The following is a 15,664-nucleotide window of genomic DNA, read 5'->3' as shown; positions in this document are numbered from 1 at the left end:
CATCACATGACTCTTTTTTCCCCCTAATTTATCACAAAAGCTCAGCATTTGTTATTTATTTTTGCTAATAAATTGACTCGCCAAACTCCGCCCTCTTTTTAGGTTGTGATAGAGTAGAACTGGTTAAAAAACTAAACTTATTCTGATTCTTATTTTTTTTTTTTTTATTGGAACAGTGGATCGGATCTTTGGATCGTAAAATAAAATGAAATAAAATAAAACGTAAAAAGTAGACTCGAGCCTCCCATCTGCCATCCAGCTTTTTTCATTTTTTCCTCCGTTTTTTTTTTTTTTTTTTTTGATTCATGGCGCAAATCTGAAATCTGACTCGGACGATTAACGCCTGAGCGCCGGTCGCTAATTCCCGCTTACATCAGGTCCCCGTCCTCTAATAAGGCCCGGATGGCGTTTCTCAATGCCATGCAAGGACAATTATGTGATTGGTTCCACTTTCCGTGCCAAATGTTACAGTTTGGATCCGGACCAAAGGCTTCGTCAGCACCTCACACACACACACACACGTTCACACTCACACCAGCGCTAATAATCTCGCCAAGCCGAATTAAACCCTTGGCACCTCCTTTAATTCGTTCCTGGCAGGACGGCTGTAACTAAACATCTTTATCGTCCATAAGCGCTACTGATGAACGACTCGCTTCTCTCCTAATGACTCGGACGCACACACAAACACACGTTGTTTAGCCGAGCCGTGACCTTTGCCCTTGTAGCGCCGCGCTGTTTAGTTGGAACTGGTCGGTAAATAAGCTGTCGTGTGCGTGTGTGTAGGGACGGATTGATGAGAGGGGTCTGAGCGAGACGTGTGTGTTCTGGTAGAATGGTGTCGCCATTATAAATAAATAAATAAATAAATAAAATAGCACTAACCCCAGGAGAGCTCATTAGCCCGGCAGTAACCTTCCCGAGACCGCTCATGCCCTCGATCCTCACGTCTTCCTGGATGCCGAGGAGAAGTAGGAAATTTGTGGTCCATTACGCACACACACACACACACGCACACACACACACACACCATTGCTCCTTGTTTTAATTTGTTGATTCACATAATAGCAGCTTGTGAGGGTCATATACTGTACAGCTGTTCTTTAACCATGATCTAATGGTGGAGTCATAAGCCTTAAAAATGTGTGTGTGTGTGTGTGTGTGTGCTGATGAAAATGGCACCATCGGCACTACCAGTACCTGTGACAGGATATACATTGTGTAAACCACATTCTCAAACAGAGTGAAAAGAAAAATGTCTCACTATGTGTGTTTGCTTGTGCATGAACAGTGTGTGTGTGTGTGTGTGTGTGTGTGTGGTTACATCAGCTCAGACTCAGACCTGTAATAAGCCCATATATACAGTACACACTACACTGCCTGCAATGCTTTCCTGATTCAGTAATGCCGTTTTCCGCGCTCTGTTTCTGTGCTAGTGGACGGAGGCTGGAGCGAGTGGAGCAAATGGTCAGCGTGTGGCGGCGACTGCACCATGTGGAGGAGTCGGGAGTGCACCCAGCCCGCGCCGGGGACCGGCGGCAAAGCCTGCCAGGGTCTCGACCTCCAGTCGCTAAACTGCACGAGCGAGCAGTGCCCACAGAGTGAGTACACCTACGGCATTTGGCCCACGCCTTCATCCTTTTATCTCATTACACACATGAGGAGTTGAGGGTTAAGGGCCTCGCTCAAGGGCCCAACAGTGGCAGCTTGGTTTGAACCTGAGACCTTCTGATCAATAGTCCAATGCATTAACCACTGAGCGACTGTACCACTGAGTACTGAACTAACACACCGTCAGACAGTTACATGGGGGAATATTTACCACTATAACCGGTGGCCGCTTTTAGCTACGAGTTCTGCCGCGTCGAAAGATCACAACGCAAACGATCCTAGCATCCAACTTCGAAAAAGGAAAAGGTTTAAACTCTCCGTGATATGATGTCACTCTGTTGCGACGCACACATGTTTAATAAGGTTATCGTTTCTACAGTAACACATCAGTCACTAAAGTATGCTCCAGACGATAATCTATATAAAGTCTGTATAATATATTTAGGCGGGATTTATTTTATGTTGATGGATGGAACCTGGTGGAATAATAGCTTAGCGGTTAGCACTGACACCCCATGTCTCCAGGGTTGGGGTTCAAATCTCGCCTCCCCATGGCTTGGTGGTGCTCCGGGTCGCGTACTGTTCAAATGTTCAAGACAACGTAACCTACGACCACCAGGGGGCACTGTGGCCACCAATCGATTATTGACTTATAGACCTAGAGTTGTCATGGATGGATGGATGGAGGTGTCTCCAGAGTCAGCACTTTGTAAAAGTCAGTCTTCAGGACTTCATTCGTGTGATAAAACGGGTCTTGCTTTGTACAACATCTTGCTTTGATCCATAAAAATGTTATTGTTGGCTGAATGATTTACTTTGTTGCCGTTTCATTCAATTATCGTGGGGAAACCCGCCAACGTCAGGGTGATAACTGTAACTTCACTTGGTGTCGTCACGCTTCGTCCCACACCAGGTTGATTAGTTTCCTCCATCGAGGGAGCGAGCGCCGCTAATCACTGAACACAACGTCAGGAAGCGTTTAGTAAAGCCAAACATTACAGAATATGAAGAGTTTTTCTTCCCCAAACAATTAAAAATGTATTTTATTTTTATATCTTTGTTTGTTTGTTTGTTTGTTTTCTTGACCCTTTTATGTTTTTATAATTAATGAAATAAAAAAAAATCTCCTAATGTTTGCACTTGAACCAGTTTAATGAAGTCTCTCATCACACTGTGTCCCTCCGTCTTCCTCTCTCCTCTTCTCGTCTCCTTTCCTCTTCCTCCGTTGACCTTCTCTGTTCTCTTCTCGTTTCTATCAACTTTCTTTCATTGTCCGCCTGCTTTTTGACTCCGTCCAGTTTTTTGGTTTTTTTTTTGCCGTCTGACCTTTTTCCTTTTTCTTTCCCTCGCTCTATCCTTTCTTTTTTCTCCTATTAGGCTTTCCTTTTCCTCTCCCCATCTCACCTGTTCCTTTCCTTTCCCTTATTGTTCCTCAGAAATTTGACTTTAATGTCAGTCCTGCTTCTTCCTAATTTTTTCTACTTTAAATTTGTCTACTTTTCCGTTACTCTGTTTTCTCTTTTCCTGACTTCTTGTTCTTTTCTTTTGTCCCCTTTTTTCTTATCTTTTAAAAAACTTTTCTTTCTTTTCTAAGTTTCCATTTCTCCTTTTCTTCTAGTTCTTTTTATATTATTTTTATGTTTTTTGAAAAACTCACATCAGATTTAATGTAATCAGTGATATTTTTTATATCAGGTTGAAGCTCACGTCTGTCTTTTCTATGTTTAATACAAAGAAATCCCATTCTGTAAGGTTGAGTATCTTACGCCTTGTTTTACACTAAGTTGTCCTTCTTTCATCGTCAGACAAAAACACTCCCTGTTCGGTAATCGGAGAGTGAATCACAGATGAGAAATGGAAAAAGTAGATCAGATAAAGATGAACGACTCCAGCGCGTTAAAATTCACTTATACCACTTCAGCGCTGTTATTTCAGCCAAAGTGACACACACATAACTGTTCATAACATCACTTTTCCTCAACATTTACACTGATGGTGCAGGTTAAACCTCAGGCAGAGATCTAAGTGTCATTAGATTCTGTCCTGCGGTCGATTTAAGACACGTCCACAGTTTGACGTATGCGCGGTACACCATCAAAACTTGCACTTTTATAATCTGGCAAAAAACTGCTCCTAACTTTAGTTCTACTTAACATTTTGATTTCATTTATGATGCAAGGTTTAACTCCCGGCAAAACACTACGGACTGGCAAAGCTTGATTAAATTCTGTCCAGCCAGTGTTGCGTGATGCTGTGACAAAATCTGGCTGGACAGACATACGTACAGACAGACATACAGACATACAGAATTTTTTCCGGAGATAAGTTTCCAAATGTATGAAACGTAAATATGTCATTGAAAGACGCTCTTCTTTTCCTTTTCCATTCTGTCCTTTTTTTCTTCTTTACCTTCTTCTTTCATTTCTTTATCATCTTCTCCTGATCTCCAGATTTTATTCTCCTTTTTTTTTTTGCATACACTCTTAAATTTCTCATCCTCTATCTCTCCTTATTTTGTCCTGAGCTTCTCTTGTCCTATTCCATTCTTTTCTTTTCACATTTGTCCCTTACCCTCTACATCTTTCAGACCTTTACTCCACATGTTTGTTTTCATTCTTCTCATATCTTTCCTCCTTGACTTTCTCTCCTGACCTCATCTCTGCCGTCCATGTTTGTCTCCTCGTCCCCTCCTCTTTGGCGCCTCCTCTTTTTGTTTTCCTCTTTCTCTCCGTGTTTTAGATCTTGCTTTAAAAACCTGCAGAGACACGGAGCGAAAGCGTAACTCCTGCGCTCCTCCGCCTCTTTGGTTTGTCAGCAGGTCGCGGCTGAAAACACGCTTCAATTATTTATCGCGTACAGAATTTTGCATAAAATAATGGCCTGCGTTTTTGCATGCTTAACCACAATGCCACTTCATGCAAACGTGCGCTGCTGAACTCTGCACCGTCCCTCCTAAGTTGTTTTGAAGACATCCAGCCTCGCTCCATACAAAGTGTCTGAAACCGTGCTCCGCTCCGTAATCCCTGCTTTACATATTATAAGTATTCCGCTCAAGCCAGGCAGCTCGGTTGGGAAGCTCGGGAAGCTTATCGAGTCTTTTCTGACATAGAATTCCGATAGAGAATGTAAAACTACTTCCTGTTTCCTGCGTGATCTTAGCTAGACGTGTCTTAAACCAAATAACAGTGAAAGAAATAATAAAAAAAAAAAAAGATTGCACTGATGCTGTTTTAACCAACATGGTGGAAAATCTTAAAACTCAGCAGAAAATCTCCAATTTTTTTGCGATTTTTATATCAAAATACATTTCAGCAGGAGAAGTAGTAACGTAAAAAGATGGGTGGAGTTTATTACATCTTATTACAACATGGCCAACAAAGTAAAGTCAAGCTTAGTGCGAAACCTTCATCAGTCTATAATGTGAATAAAGTACGATAAGCAATAGAGAAGATTCTGAATTTCTGAGTTCTGATTTTATTAATTTTTTTATGTTATACATATAATACAGAAAATGTGTGGACAAAGAAGCTACTTCTGAAGTTTATACAACATGGAAGTAACTGATCTTTCTTCTCTGAAAATGTCAAGTTGCTGAAAATGTTGAAATTTAGTTATACTGTCTCGCTTTAAACCATAATAATTTAAAATGCAAATTATTCATTTTTTGATGAGTACTGATAATAAAATACTAAAATTACATACTAAACTTTTGTTAAAAGCTTAAAAAGCAAAAAAGCTGTAGTGTCCGTAACCATGTCAAATTGATGGTGCAATATCTTAACAGCTGTGCATATTAGAATAATGGACTTTTTCATGTTGGTGTCTTTTCATGTGAGATCTAAATTGGCCAAGTTTCATCTAAATGACAGTTAAGAACGTTGAAAAATTTAAATTCAAAAAAGTGTCAATATGTGTAGCATATTTACAAAAATAACGGGAGATATGAAGCGTTAAGTATTATGAAAAATTGTGATCTTATCTGAAAGTTCACTTTTTCACCCGGGTGAGACGCTTTTCAGTGTCTTTGCCTGAATATCATCAGGTGTGTCTGGTGTCATGTGCTGGATGTTGTGTGAACGGTTCTCCAAGCAGGAGATCATCCTTCAAACATCAGCCATGTGCACAATAGACAGACCTTGTGCAGACTGTGACTATATTTTGCCACTGGATGAAAGGGTGAGAACTGCAGGTGGTATAGTTAACACTCCACGGTAGAGGGTTCGAGTGAACCCTAAAATGCAGATTTATGTACACACATATATAGTAAACGCAGTGAATATTATGTAACATGGCCATGCAGTGAGTCTGTGCAGTAACTACAGAATCTATAATGTGATGAAGTGGAAAAGGGGATATACTGTAAGCAAGAATATAAGCAGGTAATGAGTATACAAACAACTACACAGAATTATACAAAAAAAGAACAGTGCTGTATTATTGCGCAATGCATATGGAGATTAAATTGTATATATATTAGGAGGGTTTAGGGATATATCCAAATCTACAGTATATATGTGGATAATAGGGGGAAAAGCACAGAGTAATACAGTTAAAGTGGTTTAACAGTGTAGAGTTTGAGCAGTGTGATGGTTGTGGTTAAGAAACTGGACCTGAACCTGCTGTTTCTGGTGCGCATGTTCCTGTTCCTCCTCTTGGATGGAAGGAGATTAAAAGGTTTGTGGTTTTCAGTAGCAGGTAGTTGGGTGCCAGTGATGTGCTGGGTGGTTTTGACCTCCCTTCCTAGCCCTTTCCTCTCGGACACCGTAAGGCTTCCATACCAGAAGGTGCTAGAGTTGGTCAGGATGCTCTGAATGGTGCAACGCTACTAGCTTTCCAGTATCTGGGGAGATATGTGCTGGATGTGGTTTGTTTTCAATTTTAGACATGTACACAATATGCAGACCTCTTGCAGACCTTGACCATATTTTGGACCTGGAAGGAATGCTGAGATCTTGGGCCAAGAGTTCAGCATACTGTAGCTTCTGCTTTTCATTAGAATAAGGCTTTGCACTGCTGTTGCTTGCAGCTCCAGGGTCAAGGGTTCAAGTCCTGTGTATGTGTGGAGTTTGCATGTTCTTTCTGTGTGTTGGTGGGTTTCTTCTGTGTACTCTGGTTTCCTCCTACATGCAGAGGCTAATTGGTGTTCCCAAATGTGTACATGTGTGCCCTGCAATGGACTATCACTAGGAGCTTCAGGGACATTTTTTCTCCCAAAACTTTAGGAATTACATAAGTTTCTTCTAAGTTTGTCATGGAGGACCAAACCAACCTGTAGATCCAATCGTTTTACAGACTTTTGTACTAAAGGGCACTTACGGCGTTTTCATTTTGACTTACAGTAACTACTAACTTAAAGACTCATGCATCCTTCTTGGTCTAGGTGGAGACAAATCCATCATTCTGCTCACCAGAACCAGAAGGTTCATTCGGAAATAATCTCCTCAACTGCAGAACTGTAAAATTGTTCAAAGCTTTGGGAAGCGTCAACGTAGCACTATGTAGCCGGACAGCCAGTCCTTCAACTAACAGCTCTTGTTTGCACGATTTAAAAGAGGGGGGGGGGGGTGATGTTGGGGGGCTTCAGCCTCCCAAAGTTTAACAATTTCATAACGCCGTAAATAAACCAAGTGTAAATGTACATTCAGTACTTAAGGACACTTTAATAAAACGACTCACAATTGAGACGGCATAAAACTTCCAATCTCTAGCTTAAAACCTTAACCAATGAACCCTCCCCTTGCGCAGTAATTATTTATTGACTTCTAGAAACACTACGGTCCTGCGAAGGTAAGGATGTTCATCAGTATGCAGAATCCAAGCCATGACATGGGAGTTGTAGCGCATGCTAAACGAGTTACGCTACAGTAGACGCTCGCTATTTCCCTGGTTGAGCAATAGCCCAGCTCTGGTGTTTTTTTTTTTTCTTTAAGAAAAAGAAGGGGGGAAAAAATACTAGAGGAATTGAATCTCCAGGACTACAAGAATTTTAAATCTCCCCAGCTCAAGCTCCCTGGTGCTAAATCAGTGTAACCCATAACGCAATCTCATCTTACAGTCAGCCGAGCATGGAGGCTTAGTGAACACCTATTTTCATTTTGTTTTCATCTGCTGCAGTCACTGAAGACTAGCACAGACGCACACACGCATACAGAGCCCGGTTTTAATCACATCACACCATCACACACTTGCAAAGTATACAGCATCGACTGCTGGATTGAATCAATCGCTCAGTGGTGCTGCCGTGTCCAAGGGCACGAGGCTGCGCGCTTCTGCTCAGCGTGTCTCACCAAGCTATTGTCAGATGTCTACTGATAGTCTCTAATTACTTTTAGGTGAGGAATAAAAAACATTTAGGGCTGTGCTGTTTTTTGGAAAATAATCAACCTATCTGATTCTGATTATTATCCGTACTCTGGCTGTAAAATAAATTTTGATCAAATTTTAGAAAAGACAAGCATATCAGTTTTTGACGTAATCTCCTTAGTTTTTCACACCCTTTGTCCATCCGTCAACAGGCAGATTCCCTCGTTACAACAGTCGTATTCCCTCGTTACAAAATGATTGAGGTTGATCTGGGTGCCACTGAATGTACCGCTGTCTTCACAGCTGCATTCAGGGGACCAAACAGGTGAAAGTCCGATGGGGCGGTATCAGGACGAGACTATAGGGAGGATGCCTTAAACCCTCGAGATGAAGCTTTCGCAGTGTGGGCAGAAGTGTGCGGATGTGCATCGTCATGCGGAATCACGACCTCCTTGGATATCAGTCCTCCGTGTTTAATCAGAAGTTTAGGCTTCAGCTCTTCACTAAGCGTCTCACTGTAGCGAGCACTGTTGACTGTTGAACCTTTTTCCTGATAACGTTTCAATACAGAAACTTTTTAATGTTTTCCAATGGTTGACTTTTGAACTTTTTCTCGGTCAGTGAGTGAGGATGTTTCCGTACCGTTTACTCTCAGGCTCGTAGTGACGAATCCGTGTCTCGTCACCAGTAATGATTCTCTTTAAGAAACGTCCACCTCTTTAAGAGTACTGCTCCAAATTCTGAGTGCAGATACCCAAACGCTGCTGTTGTGTTGTTTCGGCACCAGGTACACTCTCAGACTGCAAAAAACTAAACACTGCACGCTACTCTTCTTTCATTTAAATCACAATCGGGACGTTTATTTTACACAAATTACATATAAACTCAGCAGTGACTGAGGAAACAGTTTGCTCTTTTGCTTTGAACAGTGAAGTTCTGATAAGACCAACAGAAGTTTTGATATAACCGGAGTGCGGATCATTTTTGACTAATCCTCGTACCGTGTCCTGCGCAAGCCATTTTGTTGCAGATATTGTACACCTGCTCCTTTCCCAGACACCTCTCCACATCGACAGACTTTCCACCTTGACTATTCTTCTTCCTTTTTCTTTTCTTTATTATCATTTCCTCAGCGAAGCAGAATGGCAGGACAGCCACACAGTGATTCTTGTTGCAATCTGTTCCCAGTCAATGACTGTCCAAGACAATGGGTCTGTGATATATCGCAATAAGCAGAAATCCTGCTGCCTCTGGCCTCTCTGCACCATCACTCCTATTTTTTGGCTATAATTAGCTGCTCAGGGAAACTTTCAGGCAAATAAAGACTGTGGACTCAGCCCGCTCCCAGAGCTCCAAACCTCAAGTGAAGAGAGTGTGAGAGTGAGAGAGAGAGAGATAGAGAGAGCACGAGCCTTCAGCCCAAGAGGATTCGTCATGGGCCACTTCCTGCTATATTTTCCAGAATAAAAATAAACTAAAGTGCCAGCATGATCTGAAGGCAGCGGCATTAGTCTTTTCCCTCGGAAGGAGCTCAGGGCAGGGAAGGAGGCTCGACTGTTTGCTCAAAGCCTTGTTGTGGGGACGCCTCGCGTCAGAGCAGCAGCGTCTGCATTTCCCAAGCAGGCACTATGCCTATGTTTCTGTCAAGCAGCAGGAATCTTCGGTGCCAACATAACATCCTGCTTTTAACCGCTGTGCTGCACGTGAGGTTAATTAATGGGCTGGCCGTTGGCCAGGCAGTGAATCAAGGCCAGGTGTTGGAGGGCATTAGGCTGGTGATTCAGGGGGAGTGAGCTGAATGAGGAACCCCTTCATCACCGCCCTTATTTATGCAACAGCACTAATGAAGACAGTACAAGCACCCGTTTCTGGTAGTCTAACAGTAATTGCATGTTTGAAATAGCACTGTAACCTTCTAACCTGGCCTTGCGAGCAAAAGAGCTTTGTGCCGATTTCAGCAGGTGGAAGTTTAATTGATTTCCTTGTCCAAAATTGATCTATCCGCTTTATTCCAGCCTAGGTTTCGGAGCATGCGAGAGATTGCATTATGCAGACCTACCGCGGTGGTCAACCCGTTCATGGTGAAGATTTTAATAGCCATATTTCCACGAACCGAAGCGCTCGCCATTATTCATCTTGACACCAAAGACCACTGCTAGCCTCAGGGATGAAAAATCTCTACCTCCTCATGACGAATGTTCTCCGATAACGCCCGAGGTATTCGCTGGTTCATATTTATCAGAGAGAACGATTCTCTTTACAAAAGGTCCTCATCGCGTTAACTCTCAAGTAGAGGAACGGATGACCCCATTGCAGTCCGACTCCAGTTTGGACCACCATCTTTCAGCCGTGAATCGAAACGAGATCTTGCCGAGTCCAAAAGAAAGGTTCTTTAACTCAGTCCTGTAGGTTGGAAAGCCTCTTGGGGAGTGTGTCTTAATGCCCTGTCAGTGTGAGTGAAGGCTTTTTCCCTAGAAGTGATGGAGCGGGAGTGTGATCTGTTAGAAAGTTCTTCCTAGATCAGGGTACCCTGTTGTTTTTCCTTTTGCTTGTGTGAAGAACACAAGGATGTTACTGGCTGCTTTTAAGCCCCCCTGTCACATTTCTTACTCATTCTTTCTGAACCCGCGTTCCTGTTAGTTGGTGTTAAAAGCTGAATTTGGAATGCAGATACTAGCCAATAACGTTGAATAATCAAGCCTTTGCTAAGGCTTCCAGGAAATGGTGCACTAGTAGAGTTCACAGTGCAGAGAAATCAAGCCAGGGAGCAAGCAGTAGTTAGAAGGAGTCTTAAAAAGTTAATAAGACCCTGAAATTTAGGAAATGTGGAAGGTTCTGCAGTGTAATAAGCGAGTGTGTTGCATATCAGGAATGAATAACTTATCTGAAGGTGATACTAGGATGATTAGATGGTGGATGTGGTCTACTGGTTTAGTCGACTGCTGATCGGAAGGATTTGAAGTTCTAATCTTATCAATGCTTAGGTGTGACTGTTGAGTAAGACCCTTATTTTGTTTGTCAAATGTTAGTTGCTTTGAATAAAAGCATAGTAAAATGTGCGGAGGCAATGGGAATACAGTGACCTACGTACCACTCTTCAATGATGGTTCCTCTCCAGATCTTTTCATCCTTCTGTTTTTAATCTATGGAGCTTTTCCCATAAAACCCTGGTGTCTCTCTGGCCCGTCTGTTGTATCTCAGTATCTATGTTGCTGTGTTGCAAAAAGAATAAAACGTTATTCCATTTCTTTCTATAACGTGAGATTGAGGCTAAAAGTCAAGGACTCTGCTGAGTAATTTTTAAGTTCCTTTTTCCTTTCAGAGACAGGAATTTTTGTTCATTGGAAACACCATCACCACAGATAACAGATGCATATACGTACTATAGCTCCACACAACTTAATGGATTGTTACCAGGGAGAATAAGGATGTGACCCTGGCTATCTGCTTATTTGATCCTGCAGAATTTTTCAAGGCTGAGAGAAAAAGCATTTATTGCAGGAAAAGTATGATGTCGTTAACAACGAAACACAGCTTGTGGAAAGGGATGCTATTACTGACCCACAAATTTTAGATCATACATATGGCTCCAGGTTGTGTAATGAGTTGATGCTGAATTCTTGAAAAAAATACAGTATATTATAATAATGGATAGGTTGAGCTTTCCTTGATAGATTCTCTGATCATTAGTACTTTTCATGGTCAGGAAACACTAGGGTATAATGTTGAAATAGAATTTAAATGGAACACCAGTCCATTGCAGGGCATCTTCCACATACCCAAATACATTAATATACATCAACAGTAGGACCAGTTTAGGGCATTTCCACGTTAGGGCGCCGGGATCATTTCCGAGAACACTGGACCCCAAAGTCAGGTTCATTGTGATTAGTACCGTACCCGAATCTAATGGAACAAGACGTCTCGGTTCGGTCCGGCACGGATCGAATCAGGTATGGAAGTCAACTATATCTGTGAACGGGAGGAAAGCGAGGTTAGGCACGGCATCATCAGTGCCAGTCAGTCTGGTCTGAAATCTCTGTGTGCGAATAGCACTTGACAATCTCATCCTTTGACCTACACAGCCATAACCGATACAGTAAGACGAGAGCGTTGCTCTGGACATCTTTTCCTGGAATATCAATAATATTAGGCGTAGCGTGAAGGTTAACGTCCTTGTCCTTTTTTTCTCTTGTGTTTATTGGCAGCTTACAAACCAAGTAGGTGCACACTGCCACCTGCTTTATTGGAGAGTGTAAATACACAAGTGTCCCCGAGGACGGTGAGCAAAAATAATGTGAACACTGTCCAGCGGGGGACGGGGGGAGGGAGGGATCACAACGCAGTCGTTCCTGGTTAGTGTGAAAACGCCCTTCGAAGTCCAACCTGTAGGCATGTTTTGAGGAGTGAGAGGAAAGTACAGAACCTGGACATAACTCAGAGTAGACACTGGGAGAAAATGTACCGTGAGGCTCCACGTAGACGGCAACCCGAACCCAGGATCGATCAGGGGACCGTGGAGCTGTGAGGTAACAACTGTACCACCCCACATTTGTTTGTTGCACCTTGGAGATCTCGAGCTGGAAGATCAAGTTATTTGAAATGGTAGGAAAAAATACGGTTATTCAACCACTGTATGGGCCACTGGAGATGAAAACGGTGTTAGCAGTGCTTGAATATGGCAATATCATGGTAAAGAAACAATAAGTGCTTTACAACTGAGAGGAGATACGCTTGCATTGCAGAGTATAGTATAGTAAAATGGGCTGCCATGGGATCTCGGTTTATGAGAATTTTTCTTAGAAACGGAAGCATGAAAGCATCTCTCTTTGTTGGGTTAGAAAAGCATTTGTAAAGAAAAGTAAACAAGTGTGTATTTTGCTCATGACTAATGGCCAGGCTTCATCCGCCTTGGGGAAATTCTGGGGAGTGCTGCTGCGTTCACAAATGCTATCGTCTGATGTACCGAAGCTGTCTCCAGAAGATAAAACCGCTTTAGATCTTTCTTTAACCATACGAGAACTTAAGTCTGCTGCTTTTCAAATGGCAGTGGGCCGTCCCCTAGGGGTAGATGGGCTTCCTGTTGAGTTTTGTACAATGTTCTGGTAGACTTGATTTTAATGTGCAAGCGTGCAGCCACTGGTGAGTGTTGAAGACTGGTATTGATTCTGCCTCTGCGAAAGAGAGATTGGTGTGATTTAAAAGAACTGGCGACCCGTTGCTCTAGTTGGGTACACTTTATAATTCTTTTCAAAGACTGTTCCCAACGGACATTAAATATAAATTTCTGTCCATTCTACTCATTGATCAGGCTTGACAGTCAATTCGGCACAATCTGTCTCTGTGTAGAGAACTTTTCCAAATGTCAAATATGAACTTTGGATGTAACTCGGTATGGAGAACGAGCCATTGATTTCGTTCATGATGGGAATCTGAATGTCCATGCCTAGATGGAGTTTGGGTTTTGTATCATTTTTTTCTGCATGATTGGACAGGGTTTCTAAAAATATATTCAACGACAAGGTGGAATGATGCCTCAACATGAATCTTTTACCACCCCAGAGGTTTTTTTTTTCTTCTTTGTATGTGTGTGTTTTCTTCCTTATTTAATGACCTATGAGAATCAAGAATTCAAGAGCGGTATAAGATATATGGTGCTCATATCTTATTAAGGATGATTGTAGTGTTTCCCAGTTGAGCTATATTCTACGCCAATAGATTTTACTACTTTCACTAGAAGGGAATGTGAAGCAAGCAGTTTTTTCAGGGAAAATTGGACCAATTAATCTCTAGCCTACTGTCAGCTCATCCAGATCCTGTTACTGTGGTAGTTCAGTATGGGTAGGGTCTGTGGACTGTGTGGTATTGGTTACGTTCCTGATTATGCTTTCATCAGACGCCTGTGGTAAAAAACTACTAGGGCTTAGGAGAAATTTAATCCCATACGGGGCTTTTATTCGACACACAGCATACTGTATACCTATTCTGAAAGGATAATGAAGGAGAGCAAGTAAGACATTGAATATCAGAAGGTATGCACATCATGAGTTACTGCAAAAGTGCGTTTTAAATTAATAAGAAAATGGTGCATGCTATGTTTCGGTCATAATGATCACATATACTGGATTTTTTAAGCAACATTCACACATTTGGCCTTTCACAGACACAATATTCACAATTTAGGCTTTCGCAGACATAACATTCACACATTTGCCCTTTTACAGACATAACATTTACATGTTTGGGTTTTAGCAAATAACATTCACAATTTAGGCTTTCGCAAAAAAACATTCACTCATTTGTTTTTTTGCAGGTGTAACATTCACATTTTGGGTTTTTGCAAACAATATTCACACATTTGGGCTTTCACAGACATAACATTTACATGTTTGGGTTTTTGCAAACAACATTCACAATTTGGGCTTTTGCAGACATGACATCCACTCATTTGGGTTTTTCCAAACAACATTCGCATTTTGGGCTTTCGCAGACATAACATTCACATTTTAGGTTTTTGCAGACATAACATTCACACATTTGCCCTTTCGCAGACATAAAATTCACATTTTAGGTTTTGGCAGACATAACATTCATGGCCTCCAAGTGGCGCAGTGGTAAAGTGCTCGCCCTATCATCCGGAGATCGCAGGTTCGAACCCCGGGTGATGCTGTTTTCCTCTCACAGCCGGAAGCACAAAGAGAGCTGATTGGCTGAGCTCTCTCAGGGGGGAGGGATGAGAAGTACTCGCGCTCCCACATTAATCACGGCTCCACAGCCAATCAGGGGCGTCTGTGAGCTCGCGCACGCGGAAGGAGCGGCTAGCACTTTCCTCCGAGTGTGTTACTCCGCCCCTAATGGTGCGTGAGCAAGCAGTTCGAAAAGATGCGGTCGGCTGACGTCACGCGGTTCGGAGGAAACACGTGATAGTCTTCGGCCCTCCCGGCTGAGTGGTAGTAGTAGCCTTAATGTGGGAGCCCCCTAGTGACGGGGAGGAATTGGCTATGACTAAATTAGGGGAAAAAAGTGGAAAAATCAAAAAAAAAAAAAAAAGACATAACATTCACACATTTGCCCTTTCACAGACATAACATTTACATGTTTGGGTTTTTGCAAACAACATTCACAATTTTGGGTTTCGCAGAGAACATCCACTCATTTGGGTTTTTGCAAACAACATTTAAATTTTGGGCTTTCGCAGACATAACATTCACACATTTGGGCTTTCACAGACATAACGTCCACTCATTTGGGTTTTTGCAGACGTAACATTCACATGATTGGGATTGCACAAACAATCACATTTTGAGCTTTCATAGACATCATTTAAGTTTGGGGTTTTGCTGCATGTTTGAGTTTTTTCATGCATAACATTCACACATTTTGGCGCTCACGGACAAAACATTTATGTTTGGTCTTTTGCAAGCATTTTAGGTTTTTGCAGATGTAACATTCAAATGTTTGGGCTTTTGCATGTCTAATTTGTACATGATTGTACTGTCAAAGTCAACAAGGCACAAAAGAAGGTATCTACAGCTATTTTTAGAGCCATCGCTAACTAAAAATAGCTGACAAAATTTTGTAAGCATACAAAATTTTTAACTGAAAACTGAATGTTTTATTAAAATCTAAAAGTCTACACACGGTTACATAGCTCAGTTAAAAGCCACACATACTGTATATACTGGTGCGTATCTGTGGCTTTTAACTGAACTATGTAATCGCAAATCTTTATTATGCCGATTATGTAGGA

The 15,664-nt window shown here is 41.9% G+C and overlaps 1 protein-coding gene across 5 annotated transcripts in view; it reads left to right on the top strand.

Moving 5' to 3' along the window:
• Positions 1–15,664, top strand: part of unc5a (unc-5 netrin receptor A) — a 217,134-nt gene that overhangs the window by 154,085 nt on the left and 47,385 nt on the right. For all 5 annotated transcript variants that reach the window (XM_053515479.1, XM_053515478.1, XM_053515477.1 and 2 more), the window contains one exon: positions 1,437–1,601. In XM_053515479.1, coding sequence (XP_053371454.1) covers positions 1,437–1,601 — 165 coding nt within the window. The remainder of the gene's footprint in view (positions 1–1,436; positions 1,602–15,664) is intronic.

Source organism: Clarias gariepinus, chromosome 16 (genome assembly GCF_024256425.1).
Source record: "Clarias gariepinus isolate MV-2021 ecotype Netherlands chromosome 16, CGAR_prim_01v2, whole genome shotgun sequence".
NCBI lineage: Eukaryota > Metazoa > Chordata > Actinopteri > Siluriformes > Clariidae > Clarias > Clarias gariepinus.
The sequence above is the reverse complement of the archived record's forward strand: the minus strand, read 5'-3'. Positions and strand labels throughout refer to the sequence as shown.